The 21,744-nt window shown below is 41.4% G+C and overlaps 1 protein-coding gene across 1 annotated transcript in view; it reads right to left on the bottom strand.

The window, feature by feature from the left end:
• ADGRL4 (adhesion G protein-coupled receptor L4) overlaps window positions 1–21,744 on the bottom strand; it is an 85,232-nt gene that overhangs the window by 41,341 nt on the left and 22,147 nt on the right. The window contains exons 2-6 of the mRNA XM_015407104.1: window positions 14,328–14,398; window positions 11,458–11,637; window positions 11,182–11,365; window positions 8,343–8,459; window positions 6,258–6,451 (exon numbers count right to left, since the gene is read on the bottom strand). Coding sequence (XP_015262590.1) covers window positions 6,258–6,451; window positions 8,343–8,459; window positions 11,182–11,365; window positions 11,458–11,637; window positions 14,328–14,398 — 746 coding nt within the window. The remainder of the gene's footprint in view (window positions 1–6,257; window positions 6,452–8,342; window positions 8,460–11,181; window positions 11,366–11,457; window positions 11,638–14,327; window positions 14,399–21,744) is intronic.

Genomic DNA, 21,744 nt, shown 5'->3' with positions numbered 1-21,744 from the left:
TTTTGAGGGGGCAGTGTGTCAGCAAGCTGCCATGGTGTTCTGTGTTACTTGTATCTTTGTACAGTTGCTCACCCCCTCCCCCCTGCCTGTTCACTAGTGTTTTATTCTGCTGTAATGCCTAAGCCAAACAACTGGAGGTTGTATTGGGGGAGTTCGCTTCACTGCCAGCTTGTTGCTTTTAGAGCCTGGGAACTGCACCTGTGTTATGTCTGGAGATAGCCTGGTTCTCAGGGAATGAGCGCGAAACCGTTTTCGTTCACCCGCCAGCGGGAAAGTGACCCATTGGTTCTGTACCTGTTTCAAATCCCTTTATTATGCTTGCCCTAACCGTTTGTAGTCAGTTCTAACAAAGAACGTGTTTGAGTATCTTTCCAATGCTTTGAAATAAAATCTTGCTGTTTAAAACGTGGATTTATTCTCGATGCTTGGGATCCCAACAGTGTTAAACCAGATGGGCCTAAAATTTATCTCAGTATAAGGCATTTTCATATGTCCATTACTGAGTTTATGGCATATTTATGTGTTCTTAATTGAATATTATATTTTAACTGTGCTTTAATTGTTTAAATGTTTTAATATTTTTATGCTTGCTGCCTTGTAGACCCTAATTGGATGAAAAGGTGGCATTAAAAGGTTTTAAATAATATTTGTGGATCCTGCCCTTTTTCCAAACAGCTCAAGGTCGCTTTCTCATAACAACCTTGGGAGGTAAGCTGGATTGATATTTACCCAAGATCACTTAATGAACTTCATGCCAAAGTGGGAAATTCACTTCCTACATTCTGTCTGATTACACCAGAGTGTTCAATACTTTATGCAATGCTCAGGCTGGTTGTCCTGGGGAACTTCAGCATTCATGCCAAGGAGCAGCTCAGGATTTCATGCTCTCCATGACAACCATGGGCCTGTCTCAGGTAATAAGTCCTACACATTGTGCTGGTCACACTCTTGCTCTGGTATTTTGATCTGGGCTGGAGGAATGTGATCTGAGGGTGGAGGAATTGACAATGGTTCCATTGACATGTAAAATTGCTCTCAAGAGTTTTGATTGAACTGTATCTACTTTCTTGAGGTTTGCTGTAATGTTGATGGGGGCTCCATATGTGAGCTGAGGCAAAGATTTGGCCTTAAATAGTCTAAGGGCAGCCACTGGATATTTACCCCCTTTATTCCAGTAAAATTTTTGGATTGCCCCAGAACTCCTTTTGGCCTCTGAAACAACAGTATTTATATTCACTGATCTTGAGCCATTTGCCTGGAAGAAGACTCCCAGGTACTTAAAGTATGAAACTTGTTCAATTGGGATTGCATTTAAGGACCAGTGATGATTTTTTTTTTTTGCAAAGGCCATTACTTTTGTTTTAGAGTAATTGACCTCTAATTTATTTTCATGGCAGTATTGGGTAAAAGTATTCATAGCTTTCCTCAGGCCTATTGGGGTCTGTTGATTCATAGTGTGTGAGTACTCCTGCAGTGTGTATGTGCTCCATAACTGTGTAATAGTTAAATAAATCCTTTTAATTTGGGCTAATAATCTGTGTTGTGCTCTGACCACATAGTCTTCCCCACTCTGGACAATACCAAAGAGAGCAGGTAGCCCAGGGAAGCAAGGAAAGGCCAGACCCTTGGGTTGCCAACTTTCCAGGGATCCCCCAAAGATTGGGGATTCCATCTCCAAATAGGGAGATTCGGCCAGAGGGGTCTCACTGTCCCTCTAAAAAGGCAGTGATGATTCCGTGAGTGGGGGCAGCGAACTTAAGGAGTGAGATACGCCCATGGGACGAGGGTTGGAGGCAAACAGCTGAGTTGTAAATTGGAGCCCATTTCACCATGATATGCAACTAAGCTTGGTTCAGACAAGGGAATAAAACCCTTTGCATGCCTTTGTGAGGAACTCATGGGGGCCAGTCCTGACTAGGGTTGCCAGCTTCAGGTAGAGAGATTCCTGGAGATTTTCTGGTAGAGTCTATGAAAGCCAGGGAGAGGCCTCAGCTGAACAGAATGCCATAAAGCCCACCTTCCAAAGCAGTTATTTTCTCCGGAGAGGGGGGGAGAGATCTGTTGTCTGGAGTTCAGTTGTGATACCTGGTGATCTTCAGGCTCCACCTGGAGATTGGCTTCCCTAGGCATAGCAGTCAGTGCTTCAGGGCAGGGTCTTTCAGCCTAACCTACCTCACAGGGTAGTTGTGTGAGTCAAAGGGGGAGAATGATGTAAGCTGCTTTGGTCCCCATTGCAGAGAAAGACGACTTTTCCTCCTGGGAAACCATTGTTGCCAATCTCCAGGTGAGGGCTGGAGATCACTCAGAATTACAACTGCTCTCCAGGTGGCAGAGATCAGTTCCCCTGGAGAAAATGGTGGACTCTGTGGCAGTCAGGGCTTCAGAGCACGGTAGAGGCTGAAGTTGTGTGTGTGGGGGGGGAATGGAAATCTGAAGAGAGAGGGGGGAATAAAGGTAGGTTGATGATTGGTTGGAAAGGAGATAGGGTTGCCAACTCCTGATGGGAAATTCCTGGAGATTTGAGGGATGGAACCTGGAGAGGGTGAGGTTTGAGGGGGGTGAGACCTCAGACAGGCACAATGCCATAGACTCCACCCCCAACCCAGCCATTTCTTCCTGGGTAACAATTGTTGCCAATCTCCAGGTGAGGGCTGGAGATCACTCAAAATTTCAACTGCTCTTCAGGTAGTAGAGATCAGTTCCTCTGGAAAAAATGCTGGACTCTGTGTCATTATACCTTGCTGAGGTCACCACAGCACATTGATGCTGAGTGCCGAAGGCCTTGGCACTCTCCAAGAGCCTCTTTCTAGAGCCCGTTGTATTTATTTCCACAACGGGCCTTATTCCTAGTAAATAATAAATAAGAATAATCATCAGAGAGGAAAAAGCATGTGGCTATTCAGCTCATCAGCAAAAGTGCTGTTACTGCTTTACTCATTGTAAGTAGGAACAGAGGCACAGTTAGAGTTAACATGTAGCCAACTGTTTTTGAGTAGATTTAGATTAGAATTAGCAGCCATCTATCTATATTTTCAAATTTACTCCATAGTCTAGTGCATGGAATAAGATTGAATGCTGACTTAAAATCAATGAAAGCCGCAAAAAGTGAAGCATGTTTATATACCAGATCCTGAAGAATAAGGCCCTGGTCTACCATTGAACTGCCTGCTCTAAATCCAACTTTTTGTGTATGTGGCTTATATGTAATTTACTGATGACACTCAGTCAGCTGATTGGGTGATAATTGGCTGGTTCAGATCTGCAGCATTTTTTTTCAAAAAAAATCAGAGGAATGATGGCCAGTCCCCAGTCCTTCAGAATACAGTCTTTAAAATCGATCCAAGTGAATAATGCAGCAAGAACTGGTATCCAAATTCATTTTTACTAAATCTGCAGTGATGTTATTACCACTTGGGGCTTAACCTGATCTCAAGCACTGGAACAGGCTGGTAATTGGTGAAATGGATCCTGGAGGCCATGAAGGTACCCCCATCCAGGATGCCCTCAGTACCCTATGGGGATTCCTGGCCCATTGCAAATATATCCCAAAATATGCTTTCCATGAGTTCATAGGTATACAAGAATCTAACGCAGATGGCTTAATCCCCCCATCACAGTCTTCCAGAAGGAGGCCAAGTCTTTCATCTTTGATGTTGCAATTAACTTCTTCCAAATCTTTCTGGGTCTGCAACTTTAACAGTTCATATTACCTTTTCAGCTCAAATTATTCCTTTGGGAGCCCTGACTGGTTCTGTTCCCTGTATTTTCTATACTCTTCAACCAAAACATGTTTAGCCACAATAAATTACCTATCAAACCAAGGTTTATATTTATGGGAGGAAACATAACTTCTAATAGTATTTTTGAATGTCAGATAATTCTGCAAGAATTGAATCAGATCTTTATACATCACTAATGTTACCTCAACTGTGTCTGCAGTTATTATGGAGACACTATATCATGTGAAGGACTCAGAATAAAGCAACTCTGACAAAGAGTTCACTGATTCTGTGGACCACTTGATACATGAGGCTTTTAGTAGAAGCTAATAATAAAGGAAGCCCATGATGGCTCAGAGGTTAAGACGCTGAGTTGCAGACCAGAAGGTCTGTAGTTTGGCATTCGAGACCCTATGGCCTGTGGCGGAGTGAGCTCCCATCTCTGACCCCAGTTTCTGCCAACCTAGCAGTTCGAAAGCAAGAAATTGCAAGTAGATAAATAGGTACCGCTTTGGTGGGAAGGTAACAGCATTCCGTGCACCTTGGTGTTTAGTCATGCCAGCCACATGACCATGGAGAAGTCTTCGGAGAGCGCTGGCTCTTCAACTTGTAAAACAAGATGAGCACCACCTCCTAGAGTTGTATTTGACTGGATTTCGAGCAAGGGAAACCTTTACCTTTAATAATAAAGGATCACAACCCACAGATACATTTTCACTGGGGAGTTTTAAAGCCAGGGCTAATGGTAAATGATCATTGTCAAGATGATTCTTGACCAGCTTTACCCACTGTTACCACTAATGCCCTGCCTTGTGCTTTGGGAAATTAGCTAGGCAGTAGGCAAGGCCAGAGAAGTACAAGGGACCTGTATACCTGTCTATACCAAGGTTTAGTACAATAGGAAGACTCCAGATTTGAAGAATAAGTTAAATAGGTTTTATTGAAGAATTTCCCTAATTACAAGCACACTAAGCATTAAAAAAGAACAAGCAAAACAGAACTAAGAAAGCAGAGGTGATTGATAGCAAATAGAGGGGTCAGTTACAGGGTGATACAACCTGTCCAGATGTGCAGGGGTCCACGGATATGAGATTATGGCCCAAACCAAAGGTTTATGGGTGAACTGCCAGATGGCATCAGGGGCAGACATATAAAATCTGAGGCCATATGCTCTGACAGATATAGACACTGGAAAACAATGCAGACCAATGGGAGGTCTTGAGGGGCTTGTCTCAGGTGAAGACAAAATATTACCTGGGCCAGTCCTGAGTCCCAGGGGGTGCGGCATCAGGAGGAGCCAGACCTAGATGTGACCAATGAAGCTCCAGAGGGGCAGAGTCTGGATCAATGCTCCCTCTAAGCTGTGGAGTATTGTGAGCAAAATTCTACTTTGTGAGCTACTGGCATTAAAGTTGTGAGTGAGCAATTAGTTTGCTCTGGAGCCATCCTTCCTGAGCTAAGAGAAAAATGTGTGAGTTGGAGGCTAAAAAACTGTGAGCTAGCTCACACTAACTCAGTTTAGAGGGAACATTGGTCTGAATTAACAATAGCCTTGATGGGATTAAGGCAGGTACTGGGTGGCTAGTTGAATGGGTTTTCTAACCACTAATGGTCCAGTCAAGGCAGTTTGAAAAGGTTACGAAGTATAGACAAAAGGTGGGTGATGAGTCCCTGATTAGCATCAGGAAGGATTGCTAAACATTTGACTGTCTGATGGGTTTATCTTGATATCCTGAGAGATGGAACAGGAAAGACAGGTTTGGAGACAAAGGATTCTCACACAGATATGTGGTAACACAAAAGGGCTAGGTGAAGTTCTGGAGATAGAAGGGCTATCTATCAGTTGGCCTCTGAATAGCTTTAGAAATGCAGATACTACACCTGGAGGAACCTGCCTTCATTTTCATTGCTGGAGGAGAGGAGGCTGAAGATTGCCTTAGAGGGCTGCCTTGTATGAAAATCTGAAAATGGAGACCCTCCCAGAGCTGTGGCTTGCTCTGTGTTTCAGGCCAGAAGTGCCTTCCTTTGGCCTGACTTTTGTGAATCTCTGGTTCAGGTCAGGAGTGGGGTGCCCCTGCTGTTGGGGATACCCTATAGTAAGGCAGTACCTCTGGGCTACACCACTATGTGATATGTTTGTGAAATGGAGCATCACCGTATATTCCAATGGCCTGCCACATTTTACCTACCCATTTTTGTGTCTCCAGGTAACAACAGATGTACATCTTCTAACTGGTAAATGTGGAGAGGTGAGGAAGAAACCTGGATTATGCTAACAAATTATTGACAAATCTGTTGTAGAACCAGCATGCTGTTATTATTGTTGTCAATTCCCATCAATGCTTTCCGGGAGTAGCATCTTCTCTTCCTTGTGCTTGCTGTGGGGAACTCAGGGTAGTGATTTTCTTTCTATCCATATTATACACATATTCGGAAACAACATAACTGTGAATAAAGCTCCAAACCAACACACCATTGCTACATGTTACCACATAATTTACACAGTTTCAAACCAGAATTTTTAAAAAGAAAACTTACCTGGAAATGTTTTAAAGTAAATGTTACTTTCTCTATTGGGTAGAGCATAGGTGGAGTGGAGCTAATTGTGACAGCTATGACTGATGAGGCTACTGTTTCTTCAGGCTCTGGATTTTCCTTTGATGAGAAGTTCTGTGATGATGAAAATAGAGAGCCAATACTGCTGTAGTGAAGAAACACAACTGCAACAGCGCCTATCAATCAAACAGATTGTACTTAGTGGCTTGTGTGTATGTTATGGCATAGAAGGCATTCAAGAAACACAAAACAATGGATACTAAGATTGCTCTCAGATAGAAATGTAGTTGAATATTTAACTTAAAATGTTTTAGAGACGATGGATTGGTTCTCATGGATCCATTCACTAGCTGTGGCATTTTTGTCTGGTGCAAGGAGCCTTTCCATTATGCTTGGCAGTCAAGCTGTTTTGTTTACAGAAGAGCCTTCTGTGTCAGGGGAATCTTCTTGTACTGCAAGAAAGTACCCCTGCTAGTGGAACAAACCCATGAGATCCAATCCAGTGTATCTTTCCTCAGAATTAACATTGGATGCTTGTAAAGAAATTAAGCAAATGGATATTAGGACATAGATACTTAATCTCCTCTTCCATTTCCTCCGTGTGCTCTCCATTGTGAAGGATGTGCTGCACTGAGATGCACAATCCTCCAGAGCTAGGCAATTCCTGCTCAGTCTTGCAATAATCAGAAAGTGCCATGTACCAGAGGACTATACTTTGCAATGGAATACCACCTCTGCAACAAAGGACACACTGCAGAAAACAGAAGAGATTGTTAGGATCCAAGCCAATATACTTTTGAAGGTGTTCCATTCACCTTCAAAAAGATATTGCAATGATGTATTTTATGGAGGAAGACAGATTATTCATCAGGTGTGAGAGTTCATTAGTTCTACACATATAGCTATGACCTACATGGGCTTTTTAAGTGGCCATGAATGCCAAAAGTGCAGGAGCATTTGATGCAAAACAATAATCAATAATAACAACAGGGATAATGTCCTGTTATTGTTGCTGTAGCTATTATGAAGTATTAAAAGGCCTAAAGTATGCTGTCTTTTTTAGTTAAGTCCTGACTATATTCTGCACCATATATTTGAACTTTAGGTAACACAAGTAATCACACAAAGAAATAAAATGTCATACTAAATTAGGAGCAAACCTAGTAGATAGAAACTACCACAGGTACAGTCAAGACTGTCTGGCATCTAAACAATATAGGGCCCAAGCATCAAGAGTTACAAAATAATCTAATATGTACTCTTCCACACACTACAACCCATGCATACAGTCTCATGAGTCATTAAAGAAAACTTCTGTTTTATTTCTGAAATGGCACACACAGGATCATAGCAAGATTAGGGTCAGGCCCACCTGGAACCCTGTAGCTGTGTACTTATTTCTTCAGTGTGTACCCAGGCTAGAGCCTGGAGAGCAATCCTTAGGGAAAAGAGTTCTACAGCTTTCGTGTTACTGCAGAGAAAGCACTGTTATTCCTCACCATGCATTAATTATTGCCATACCACATTGTAAGTGGGGTGATACTAATAGACTTGTAGAAGAAGAAGAGAAGAGATTGGATTTATACCCCGCCCTTCACTACCCAAAGGTGTCTCAGAACGGCTTACAAACCTCCTTTCCCTTCCCCTCCCCACAACAGACACCCTGTGAGGTAGGTGGGGCTGAGAGAGCTCTGACAGAAACTGCTCTTTTTCAAGAACAGCTCTTATCAGAATTATGGATTGTCCAAGGTCATCCATCCAGGTGCAAGTGGAGGAGTGGGGAATCAAACCCGGTTCTCCCAGATTAGAGTCCGTGCACTTAACCACTACACCAAACTGGCTCTCTTTATCTTTATCAAAGTGAAAACAATATCAGAGAATGCTGCCCAGCTGTATGCTGATGGATTGACTTTTCTCAGTGTCTCCACTTGCATTCCCACTGTTTCCAGTACTGCTGATATATTTACTCCCCTGACTTGGGGGGGGGGCAAAGAAGAAGGGTGCCAGAGAAACTTATTGGGCTCAGCCTCTCTGTCCTTCTTTCTCAAGCCACTCTTTTTTTCTAACCATTTGAAGTCGATGCTTCCTTTTTCTTTGCAGAGATCTTTATAGTATCACCTCCCATGTGCACATGTTGGTGAATGTGGTCCATTCGTTGCATATCAAAGGCAAAAACTTTGAAAGCTGCAAAAGAAAAAAGAAGAAAGAAGGGTGAAAAAAAAACCCCTTTGGAAAAGGCAGCTCCATCCCAGCCTAGCATAACTTACTCTTCTGCAATAAAGGTTACACTGGACTGCTCAATTATTGCTGATTTTTAAAAGCCCAGAGTTCTGCCAGATATTTCAAGGGGAAAAGGCCCATTAATGTGGTACATGTTTGCTCTAAATACCTAGACTTTGTTATTCATAGTAGGCATACATCCTTTATTTCCATTCTTGTACCTTTTCATTCTTTCCTTGGAAAATGCAGCCTCTAATTTGCTTTGCATTAAATGAGGATCTGGAAGGAATAATGGAAGCTACTTTAAAAAGAGCTACCACTTTATTAAGAATGCATTTCTGAAAGAGAATACCAATTGCAGTCTTTAAAAGCACAGGAGAAGATACCATTGAATGGTATTTATTTTACAATAATTTTTGTATTATGTGTGGAGTGAATATTTTATTGTTCCCTCGCACAAAGATATGGAATGCCCATTCCACTTTGCTATAATGTTTGCTGTCAAAAATCTAAACAACACAACACAGCCAAATATTACCCCTCAGGACAAAAACCACATTAGAGGACACATAGTCCTTTAGTTTGTTCATTACCATACAGTGTTTCAAGCTTCCCCTTCCCTGTGAAGGGAACCAGAAAGTCAATCAGATATTTTGTTAAAGGCAAACATAAACTTGACTAATGGGCTAGAATGGCATAGCTGGGCTGTGTGTTGCATATTGCAGAGACATACAAACATTATCTGAGCTTTTCAGTACACCACTTTTCATTGAATGCTTTTAAGAATCTAAGAAATAATATCTGCTAGACTGAACTCTCCCTAGAAGCTAAAATGACTCAACGGAGGCTATCATACTTTGGTCACATTATGAGCAGACAGAAATCACTGGAAAAGACAAGAATGCTAGGAAAAGTTGAAGGCAGTAGGAAAAGAGGAAGACCCAATATGAGAGGGAATGACTCCATCAAGAAAGCCATGTCACTCCGTTTGCAAGACCCAAGCAAGGCTATTAATGAAGGACACTTTGGAGGACATTCATTCATAGTTGCTAAGTCAGAAGAGACTTGAAGGCATTTAGCACACACACACGGAGACTGGAAAGTTAAGACAGTTTATATGTAGCTATAATAAAAAAGCTAGTGAACAGCCAATCTATTTTTGTACAACATGTGGATAGACAATCTATATTTTTATCTCTTCTTTCTACCAAGGAGCACACATGGTTCTCCTCGTTTCCATCTTATTGTCACCACAACCCCATGAAGTAACTCGGTCTAAGAGCCCAAGGCACCTTCCCTGTGAGCTTCAAGAATGAGTTGTGAGTTGAACCCTGGTCTTTTCAGTGTTAGGACTGACACTCTTTGAACTGACTTTGACTTTGAACGGATTCTGAAAACAAATTAGAAGCAGTTGATTTCTGCTACTGGAGAAAGTATTCCAATTTCTTGAGCTCAGTTTCCTGGACTGATATAGGGCTATCTCACATGCATTAAAGATCCAGCTTTCAAAAAGCATCTGTGGAGAGTACAATGCAGAGGCTTTGCACACTTCCAAGCATATCAGGATCTAGGCAGCGGGGTTTCAGTATGTCTGCCTTAATCTATCCCCAAAGACCTTGCATGAATAAATTCCTCCTAACATTTGTCCATATCCCCCACTTTGGCAGGCATCCAGCAACCAGAAACATTAGTTATCCATGCTTGGACTACATGAAGGTCTGGGAGGAACAATGCTGCACTTGGGCAAAGGGTGTAGTTAAACAGGCCCCAGCTAGAACCAAGAAGATTCCTGTTAGTACATGTCCTACTTCCTTAGGCAAGGCACAAGTCCTTTGTTTTCTGGGCTATATCTATTAACATACGAATTGACACCCTGCCAGCTTTTGCAGACTGGAAGCGGCAAAAAATTAAGATGGAAAAACTAGTTCTTCAGCCTTCTGACTGCTTGAAAGGTAGTTTTATTTTCGCCTCTGAGCAATCCCAGAGTACTAATTTAAGTCACCTTGCAGAGTTGTGATTTTTTTTAACACAGATTCTTGGGGATGAAGGGTCATTTCACCACAAAGGGCTCTAAGGGAAGGGAGACCATGATAACAGTCCCACACTCACAAGATGCATGAGAGGTGAATCTTTGTTTTGCATTTTATAGTACCACAGTGGAGTATGGACACATTTTATATGTCTGAGAGAATACAATGACCAGAATAGAAAGTGGTGGTCAAGCCATATTTGGGGGTTACTTCCAGTGTTCCCTCTAAGCTTGAGTCAGTGTGAGCCAGCTCACAGTTTTTTAGCCTCCGGCTCACACATTTTTGTCTCAGCTCGGGAAGAAGGGCTCCAGAGCCAACTCATTTATGCAGCAGCCAAATCGCTCGCCGGTAGCTCACGAAGTAGAATTGTTGCTCACAGGACTCCACAGCTTAGAGGGAACGTTGGTTTACTTCCTAAGCAAAAAAATTCTGAACATGGAAAACCTATGTGCAAATCTGAGGTATTGATGGTTATCAAGTATTCTGTTTTCATCAGCTATGCCCATATTTCTAGGGAAACACACACAAACACACTGAGATTGAACCAGAAGCACAGCATGGGATTCATACAACATTACTTTTAATGTCAACAATCTGTCATGGGAGGGGGGAGAAAGAACAACTAATCTGCAATACCATTCATCCTTTTTGCATACCCAAATCGCTAGCATTAACCTCCACCTCTGCCATCTTTCTGAAGTTCTGTGACACAAGAGCTGTTGTTTGTTCCACAGCATGAATCAGTTTAGTGAGAATCCTTCTTCTGTTATCTGTTGGGATAACTTCCCATGCTGCAATTTTATCCTTCTGAACAAAATTGTTCACAGTGTTGACAAATGCCTGTTAGAGGAATAAACAAGTATTTTTATGAGGGCTGTGTATTTATACTTTAAAAAGTGGCAAAAATAGAATTGCAAAGTCAAGTCACTCACGTTAAGAGTTAGATTAGGCAGTGTTTCCTCATCTGAAATCTTGTTATTCATGGTTCTTATCAAAGGACAAGTTACTGATAATGCTTCTATGTAGGAAATCACGTCTATGGATGAAATTTGTCCTAAAGTGCTTTGATTGATTTCTTGTAACACAGCAAAGGGTTCTTTTATTTTTCTAAACTGAAAGAAAGTTAAAATCATACTAAATGGTTACATTTCTGCTATTAAGTCAAAGGAAGACATTTATCTGTAAACATTTATCTTTCACAAATGTCTGCTGTTTTAATTACTCAGCTTGACATTTTTGGTAAACTGTTAAAAACTAGATGGCATAGCGATAAAGAGTTGAATTTGGATGGGCAAAATCTGCATTCAAATCGCATACCAGCCACAAAACTCATGGAGTGACTTTAGGTAATCACCATTACAAAGGGATGCAGTGAAGGTAAAACTGGAAAACCCTGGCTCCTAGGGGTGTGACCTCCCATCATATGTCTGTGTCAAATATATTAATTGAATTTGTTATATTTGTTATTTCCCATGCTTTATATGCATTTTTTTGTTGTTGTTCAGTCGCATAGTCGAGTCCGACTCTTCGCGACCCCATGGATCATCTCCCGCCAGGCCCTCCTGTCTTCCGCCGTCCTCCGAAGTTGGCTCAATTTCATGTTCGTTGTATCGATGACACTGTCTAACCATCTCATCCTTTGCCGTCCCCGTCTTCTTTGACCTTCAATCTTTCCCAGCATCAGGGTCTTCTCCAGTGAGTGCTCCCTTCTCATTTGGTGGCCAAAGTATTTGAGCTTCAGTTTCATTATCTGGCCTTCCAGGGAACAGTCAGGGTTGATTTCTTTTAGGATTGACTGATTTGATCTTTTTGCAGTCCAAGGGACTCTCAAGAGTCTTCTCCAGCACCATAGTTCAAAAGAATCTATTCTTCGGCGCTCGGCCTTCCTTATAGTCCAACTCTCGCAGCCATACATGACTACTGGGAATACCATTGCTTTGACCATGCGGACATTTGTTGGCAGGGTGATGTCTCTACTTTTTATCATGCTGTTTAGGTTCGCCATCGCTTTCCTCCCAAGGAGCAGGCATCTTTTAATTTCATGGCTGCAGTCACAGTCTGCGGTGATCTGGGATCCCAGGAACGTGAAGTCTGTCACTACTTCCACGACTTCCCCTTCTATTTGCCAAGGAGTGATGGGGCCAGATGCCATGATCTTAGTTTTTTTGATGTTGAGCTTCAAGCCCACTTTTGCGCTCTCCTCTTTTACTCTGAGCAAGAGGCTCTTTAGATCCTTTTCACTTTCAGCCATTAGAGTGGTATCATCTGCATATCTGAGGTTGTTGATCTTTTCCCCAGCAATCTTAATTCCCGCTTGTGATTCATCCAGGCCAGCATTTCGCATGATGTACTCTGCATATATATTAAATAAGCAAGGTGACAGTATACATCCTTGTCGTACTCCTTTTCCTATGCTGAACCAATCAGTTGTTCCGTATCCGGTTCTAACTGTCGCTTCTTGGCCCTTATACAGGTTTCTCAAGAGACATGTGAGGTGGTCTGGTACTCCCATCTCTTTAAGGACCTGCCATAGTTTGTTGTGATCCACACAGTCAAAAGCTTTAGCATAGTCAATGAAGCAGAAGTAGATATTTTTCTGGTACTCTCTTGCTTTCTCCATAATCCAGCGAATGTTGGCAATTTGATCTCTAGTTCCTCTACCTCTTCGAAACCCAGCTTGTACTTCTGGTAGTTCTCTATCCACGTACTGTTGAAGCCTAGCTTGTAGGATCTTGAGCATGACCTTGCTAGCGTGTGATATGAGTGCAATTGTGCGATAGTTTGAACATTCCTTGGCATTGCCCTTCTTTGGGATTGGAATGTATACTGACCTTTTCCAATCCTGTGGCCACTGTTGCGTTTTCCAAATTTGCTGGCAAATGGAGTGCAGCACTTTAACAGCATCATCTTCTAAGACTTTGAATAGCTCAGCTGGAATACCATCACCTCCACTAGCTTTGTTGTTAGTAATGCTTTCTAAGGCCCATTTAACTTCACATTCCAGGATGTCTGGCTCGAGGTCAGTGATTATACCGGCGTGGGTGTCAAGGACATCGAGGTCTTTCTTGTATAGTTCTTCTGTGTATTCTTGCCATCTTTTCCTAATCTCTTCTGCTTCTGTTAGGTCCCTACCGTTTTTGTCCTTTGCATGGAACGCTCCCTTGATTTCTCCAATTTTCTTGAAGAGATCTGTAGTCCTTCCCATTCTATTGTTTTCTTCTATTACTTTGCACTGTTCATTCAGGAAGGCCTCCTTATCTCTCCTTGCTGTTCTCTGGAAATCTGCGTTCAGTTGGGTAAATCTTTCCTTTTCGCCTTTGCCTTTCACTTTCCTTCTTTCCTCTGCTATTTGTAAAGCCTCATCAGAAAGCCACTTTGCTTTCTTGCAATTTTGCAATGAGTAGCTCATGATCTGAGCCACAGTGAGCTCCAGGTCTTGTTTTTACTGACTGGATAGAGCTTCTCCATCTTTGACTGCAAATTATATGCCTTACTTAATATATTTCTGGGCTGCTTTCTCTAACAAGTGGTTTACCAAGCATAAAAGCCCATATAAAAATAATAATTAAAACATCAACCTAAAACTGAAAAGACCAATATAAAACCAACATTCCACCAAAACATTTCAAACAACATTCAGGTTCAATCAATCAATCAATTTATTTCTACAGTCCTTAGACCAGTCATACAAAAAACCTTCAGGTTGTTTGGCAGTACATTCTAAAAGGATGAGCAGCTGTCTTTCAATGCAAGGAAAAAATGAAAACATGTACAGATCAGTCTGTTCTCCAGTAGTACTTACTTTAGCTAAGGTTCTGTTAATATTTTCAGCTATACATTCACGGTGCAACACACATTCTGATGTTGGGATTTCTACTGAAATTAAAAGGGAGTCTAATTAAGGCACTACAATAGGATTGCTGCATCAGTATGGCAAACATTTTATATATACATAAACCATTCCCACTGCCCGGTATTCTTCAATATGGTATTTTCAGATGACTACTCATAACTGACCCCCCCTTTACCTGGATTTATTTGTTAAATTAATTTGGACTAGATATCCATATGGTGCTATGAATAGTTCAGTGCTGCTCTGAAGGAAAGCCTGGATGTAGATTTTAGATAGATGGACAGATGGATAATGTCCAGCTGGAGAACTGAGTTAAGAATGGGCCATGGCTGGTCATGTGATAAATCATTCACAAGACCAGGATAACTAATACCCAACATAGTCTGAGGAACAACTTCACTCATTTCCTCTCTTGGTCTGATATCTGAGAGCAAGGAAGTAGGGGTTCTTAAGATGACTGCCTCTCAATCTGAGCAAATACATTAACTTTAGTAATTTAGTAACTTCACTAGTTACCATCTTTCAGTCATCCAAGTCTTATTATTCAATGTTTTAATATTAAACGATTTTACAGTTTTCCATTGTTAGCTATTGCCATCATTGCAACAGTTGGCATACCCTAAACCATTGCTTTATATTTGGGCAAAACATAATCTTTGAACAATCCTAGAAAGCAGAACTTAGGGTCTTCTAGTAACATATAACCAAGCATCCTTTGTATCTCTCCTAGTACCCTTTTCCAAAATTCCTTCACTATGGAACAACACCACCATAAATGCTTTTAGACAGCTCTTTTACAGCCACACATCCAGCAAACATTTTGATCAGTGATGCATATATGTTTCTGTCTGTGTGGAGTTAGGTACCATTTGTTTATGATCTTATAGAAATTTTCTTCTAGTCTAATAGATTTTAGGTACTTTTATTTTCTGACTTTGTGCTGCCCAGGGCCATTCTAGATATTTCAGTAAATGTGCCACTTTGTAATCTCTAGTAGAACTTATTTCTACATTTCTTCATCCCTACCAGCAGCCACCAGTTGGGTAGAACACTGTAATACAACAATAGCACTAAGTAACTTCTATGGGCTATTACAGAGGGTCTTGGTGGAGCACAGGAGTTACACCTTTAGTATAGTGTTCAGGTTATCTTTAATACAAATGGCAAATAAATATGCACACCTAAATTGACCTGATGGATGAAAAAGACATCTAGACTTTAAAAAAATCTGGAGGAAAAACCTTATATGGTTTGGATTCTACAAGATCCATAAACGGAGTACAGCTTGCAAAGCAGGACTTTCCTGAGCACTCCCAAAATCTGTTTCTAGTGTTCATTCTGCATCTGGCATTTGCTCCACATTTTCTCAGCACTCGACCTGGTTCCCCTTGCCTTGGAATATCTGTTTTCATTCAATCTGATATGCAGATTTTCCTGTGTCAGTACTTGCCTCAGTGGTCATTTGCCGTCTGAGCCAAGTAATTCATGGCGGGGTTATAAATAACCGAGGAGGAAATAAGGGCGGGGGAAGTGAGAGAAATCAATTAAGCTGTGTCAAATTATTTTCTTATTGTTCCCTTTGAATTGGAAGCAGAGAAAGGAAAAGGTGCCACTCAAAACCACAATCAAATACCCCAGGGCAACACTGTACAGACTGTGAAGTCACCCCTGAACGGACATAAATCTATGCAGAAGATACCATAAAACCCAATGAACAAAGAAAGTGAAAGCGGCATGCAGTGAAGAGGGAGATTAACCTCCTGACGTGGCTGTGGAAAAACTGTGAGGAAACAGATGGTTGCAGAATCAGCCTAGGAGTCAGGGTACCTCATGAACAGCACAGGGGCAAAATGGGCAGAAGACACTTTGCAAAAATGTCTTTCCTTCTCTGTGGCAGAAATGCTCAAGCCTGATCAGAAAGGGCCTGTAGAATCCAAGCCAGTGAATTCAAGTGCCTGTTGCACCAAGTTGTCAAAAGGCTTTAAAGCTAGAGTCCTCCTTAAGGGTGACAGGTTGGTCAAGACAAAAACAAAAGGGTTGAAGTGTGAGTCCTCACATCCCAGGGTAATGCTGCCACCAGTCCCCTTACTATACCATCAGCAAGAGACCAAAGAACTAAGCCTCTAGCTCTCCTAGGTCTAAGATCAAGAAGTCAGCCCAGTAAGGTAGGGTGCTTACAAGGTGAGGCCCAGAAAACAGTTATTCTGGTAGCTGTAGCCAATATGGGGTAAATTTCTGGATTCAGATTGAAGCCCCCAAGCCTTAGAACACCACAAGCTAAATAAAGTAAATAAAGCTACTTATTATAAGACAGTGCCGGAAAATACAATAAAAGAATAGTTGCTAATAGGATAAAACAATAATGCTAAATATCTAACTTATGCCCGTTTATAAGCATTGGTTCAAGATCTGGAAATTGCCCAGCAAGACTGAGTCCAACTTGGCCGACCAAGAAGTATCCCAAAGTTAGATGTAATTCAGAAACAGGGTGAAAACTAAACTGAAGAATCTTTCTTTATGCACATTGACCTGTGTTGGCATGATTCTAGCTGATCAATCCAATGTATAACAAATGATACAACCTGACCAATAATTTGTGTTGCTAACCAGGTGGCCCAACCAATCATACACTCTGCAGATGTACACGGTCCAATTAAGCAAGCATCTTGCCCCAACAAATAAGCCTTTGCACTAACAAGATGGAATGTATTCCCCCAGATTCTTGAGCCTTGAAATTACTAGGCCTAATGGTTTGCCTGGCACTTGTGACAACCTCCCATCTCCTTATCTCGTTCTTTGAAGCTACAGTCAGCTCAGTTCTCAGAGAGAGAAAAGCTTCCATGATTCCATTTTAGGACTCAGCCTAAAGTAAACCATTATTTGATTTGACAAGAGAATGCTAAAAGGGACCAGTATTGTAACACAACTGATCAGATTTATGTAAGATCTTGAATTTGCCCAAACTTTACTCATGTGTAACCAGGGGTCATTTCGTAGAAAAAGAGGTGCAGGAGCTCATTAGCATAACTCATTAGCATAGTTTATTTGCATATGCCACACCCCCTGACATCACGGGAAGTGTGTCAGAAGGCAACACCCACTGCTCAGGCTCCACTGGACTGTTTTGGATTGCTAGCTATGGTGGGGACGGACGCACAGATCCTTGTGCTCCTCGTGGCCCGGAGCTGCTGGGAGCAGGGGGTAGGGCTTGTTGCATGTGCCCGCCCCCTGGGCTCTTTACTGCCGGAGCTCTGCTCCTGTGCGCTCCTGCAGGAAATGACCCCTGTGTGTAACAAATCTGGGTCCTACTGCCAGAGGATTGAGTGGTACTGATAATAGCAGCCTACTGACAATAGCCATCTATAGTCACACAAGATATATGGTCACTTAACATTAATGTACATTGGTTGGTGCAGAAAAGAAGAGCATCAAATCTGTTACTATGATACACAATGTTACTTCTATTTTTCAGTAAACACACATATTCTTTAAAAATCTAGGAGTTCATGTATTGCCAGTTTTCGTATCCAGCCGATTAATCTAACTGAAGAAAAAGAGTCACTGGTGGGCCTCTCAGAAGATATAGTTCTATAATAACACATAAACCTCTATAATATCATTTACCTTGGCAGGAAGTGCCGTCGTTTGGTTTAAACTGTAATTTTCCTGTGGATGGTTGATAACCTTCCTTACAGGAGCAGTTATACCCTCCATCCAAATTTTCACATTTTGCATGATCTCCACAGGCAACGGTTACCGCTTCACTGCACTCATCTATATCTGCAAATATTGTGAGAAATTGAATTTTGAAAAAGGTTTTACATACTAACACCTTGTTTTGTTGATAGTAAATCAACATACTGCAAGCAATTTCATATCAAAAATTTCACACACACACACAAGAAAAAGCTAAACTATCCATCAAATGTAATGGAAATATGTGTGACAAATTATATTACTGTTCAGGAGAAATGTTAAGGTAACCAGAACAGTGCTTAATCTCATGTGTGTCTAGAAAACATATCCTGCTAACTGGAAGCTGTGGTCCTTAACCCCCGCTGCAGTTGTCCAGTGGGTAGAAATGCACTCTGCACATGATGAGGACAACCTTTGTAGTTACCATTATTTATTTCAAATATTAACAACTTCAGAAAGTCTTGACTCAAAATAAACCCTGAGCAAAAAAAAAAGTCTCAAACTGAGTAACTTGTTTACATTAGCTGCTTACATTCATATAAACTCCCCCCCCCTCAAGCAAAGCAAAAACAAATAGTGATTAAGGAAAACTCCTGTTTCTGGAAACAACTGAAATGCACCATTCTTTTTTACAGTCATAAAATCAGTAGGCATGAATTATATCCGAGCAAAATGCAAAACACTTCATAATGATCAATATGAAAATACTGCCCATTACTGCCCAAATGAAGACACAAGACAAACCAGCTAGGTTTTATTACATGGCAGATCTGCACCATTAGAAATTCCTCTAACTGGGGGGAGGGTGGCGGTTTATCAACTGGCAGTCCAGTGGTAACTCCATCCTGGCTCCTATCCTGGCCAGTGTACTCTCCAGTTTTATCCTAAACTGGACATTAACTGTGCCACGAAGTGCCCAACTTCACTAGGCCTGCCAGGCTCGCAGTCAGGGTAGTGGGTCCCTTGCCCTGAGCGTCTGTTGTTCACCACCACTCCAAGCAGCAGCAAGGAAAAAAACCTTTTTTAAAAGCTGGCATTGCAAGTGTGATGACATCACTTCTGGGGAAAACCTGGAAGCAATGGCAGTAGTTCTAGGAACTGCCAGACACTCTATGGTTTTACCATAGAGTTTTCAGTCATACCTACAGCCACTGTCATCTGGTGATTTCTGGTGATACCTAGAGCCACTGTGATACCTATAGTAACTGTCATTACTTTCAGGTTTTCTCCAGAAGTGACATCATGACATCTCCCCACTATGACCCTGCTCACAAGCCCTAAGCTGCAGTGTCCCCCTCCAGCCCTAACAGAGAACTTAAAGTTTGATAAATGCCACCCGTAACACCAAGGGTGCTCCCTTGCAACCCACCTGACTGTACAATGAATTATGTGCTGCTTCAGGAATCAATCTTCATCACTGTGTGACGCCTCAGGAGGCTCACCAATTTACACTGCCTTTGTTGAGCAAGTGTGCACCGCAAAAACTTTCATTTTAATTTTGCTTTGAGCATTTTTACAGATCATGCTTTTCTCATGCTGGAATTTCAAGGAGTGGATGTTTTAATTTTAGTAATTCATTAATTTTTTTAGCTCTGGAATTCCAGCATCTGAAAATCATGCCTGGTAGAAAAACACTAACCTAAAATTTAAAAGGAAATGCTTAAACTGCAATACCCCCAGGCAGGAGTTTGGGGGGTGGGGAAGAGAGCATACAGCGTTGGTCATGGCAAACAGCTCCTAGGCACTGGCCCTCTTGGTGATTCCTGTGCTCCAGCCAAACCACACAGTAGTGATTGAATTAATCATATTCGATTGAAAACTATTAATCATCCCCAGAGGGTAACCAGCTGATCCCATGTTGTCCAAGAGGAGTGTTGAATGGGTCACCAGCACAAGGCAAATGGCTTTTTTTAAAAGGTGGAGGCTCATTTTAGTTTTCCATTTCATCCAATACTGCCAGTAGTCTCTCCATTATTTGAACAAAGGGGTTAGCGCAATCGCAAGAACCTCTAAGAACCATGAATGAATCTGTGAACACACAAAGCTGCCTTATTCCAAGATAGTCCATTGGTCCATGTAGGTCAGTATTATTTTCTTTGACTGGCAGTGGCTCTTTCATCAAATGCTTTTCATTTGAGATGCCAAAAACTGAATCCAAGACCTTCTATATGCAAAACATGTGGAATTTTCTACATATTCCAGTGAATCAGAAACATCCACATTATCCTTAAGGATTTACTGTTGTTTCATGGAGTCCAGTATTCCTTTGGGCTGCACATTCTTGAAAAGGCTTCTAAGAGAGGGTTAGGGCAAATATCTAACTTTCCTCTCTTAGATGGAGCTTCTTGACTTCACCACCATGATATATATTCCCATAGGCTCTTTGCTGGTGTGGTTTTGTATGCAGTTTTTGTTGATGCATTTTTGGGGTATTTTTCGTATGTGTGTGTGTGTGTGTGAGAGAGAGAGAGAGAGAGAGAGAGAGAGAGAGAGACAAAGTGTGTGTCATGACTTGGAAGTAATGGCAACCTCTGATGACTGACTGTGTGTGTACCTGAAAGTCATGGTGATCTCTGGTGACTGAACCCTATTGGGGGCTGGAGGATATTCAGAGAGGTGGCTGAATAAAGCCTGCCCCTGCCTTTGGTATTTCAAGGAGGTCTCCCATCCAAGTACTTGCCAGAGTTTACCCTGCTGAGATCTGACAAGATCAGGCTTGCCTGGGCTATCCAGGTCAGGGCTTGTTGATGCCTTTTTATGGAGATTTTAACAAACTATTAGAAAAAGAATGTTAATCTAATAAATCAAATCAATGATGAGATAAATTGGAAAACATCATATAAACTCTAATAATTCAACAAGGCTACCAGATCGTTGTTGTTGGATTAAAATCGATCCCATCTTGTGATAAATGGAGCACCGTCACTTTGTTGTGTTGTATTATACTGTATTATACTGTTTTATTCTCTTTTATGCTATTTTTATCTGTTTTAACTTGGCACTTGTGCCTTATTGTTAGCTGCCCTGAGCCTTCAGGGAGGGTGGGATATAAATCCAAAAATAAATAAAAATAAAATAAACAAAACAGACTATAAACTCTAATGAATCAACAAGGACAAGTACATTTAGGATGTTTGTACAGAATGTGGCATCCCTAAATGTACCAGAAATTCTACAGATGAATTTTGAAAGGAGTAGAAAACTGATTGAGTTTGAAGCAGATTATGAGAACATAATTGTAAGAACAGGGGAGGAGGGGATAACATTAGGATGGATGATGAATTAGGAGCAGAGGAAAAATAAACTCATGAAATGAACAGATGGAGATTTGTGGGTAGAAGTGCTTACTTGAAAAGGGCAAGATAATTTGCGAACAGAGGATTGTTGTACAAGTGTGCCACAAGAGAATCAAGGATGGAAGTAGAGATGTGCACAATGATTTCATTAGGTGCATTTTTCAGTTCATTTCATTCTTTAATACTTTTATTTTCTTTACTACCATCATTAGTAGTATGCTATTCTGTTTTCAAAATTCTTCTTTACCATCTATTTCAAAGGGAAACACATTTCCACATGTAACTTTCCCCTCTAGGTTTAACTAAATAGAACAAAATTATCAAGGATTGTGCTCTCCTCACAGTGCCCACAATCTAGAGGATGTGAACAAAAT

The sequence above is a fragment of the Gekko japonicus genome, unplaced genomic scaffold (genome assembly GCF_001447785.1).
Source record: "Gekko japonicus isolate JY-2015 unplaced genomic scaffold, Gekko_japonicus_V1.1 scaffold3031, whole genome shotgun sequence".
NCBI lineage: Eukaryota > Metazoa > Chordata > Lepidosauria > Squamata > Gekkonidae > Gekko > Gekko japonicus.
The sequence above is the reverse complement of the archived record's forward strand: the minus strand, read 5'-3'. Positions and strand labels throughout refer to the sequence as shown.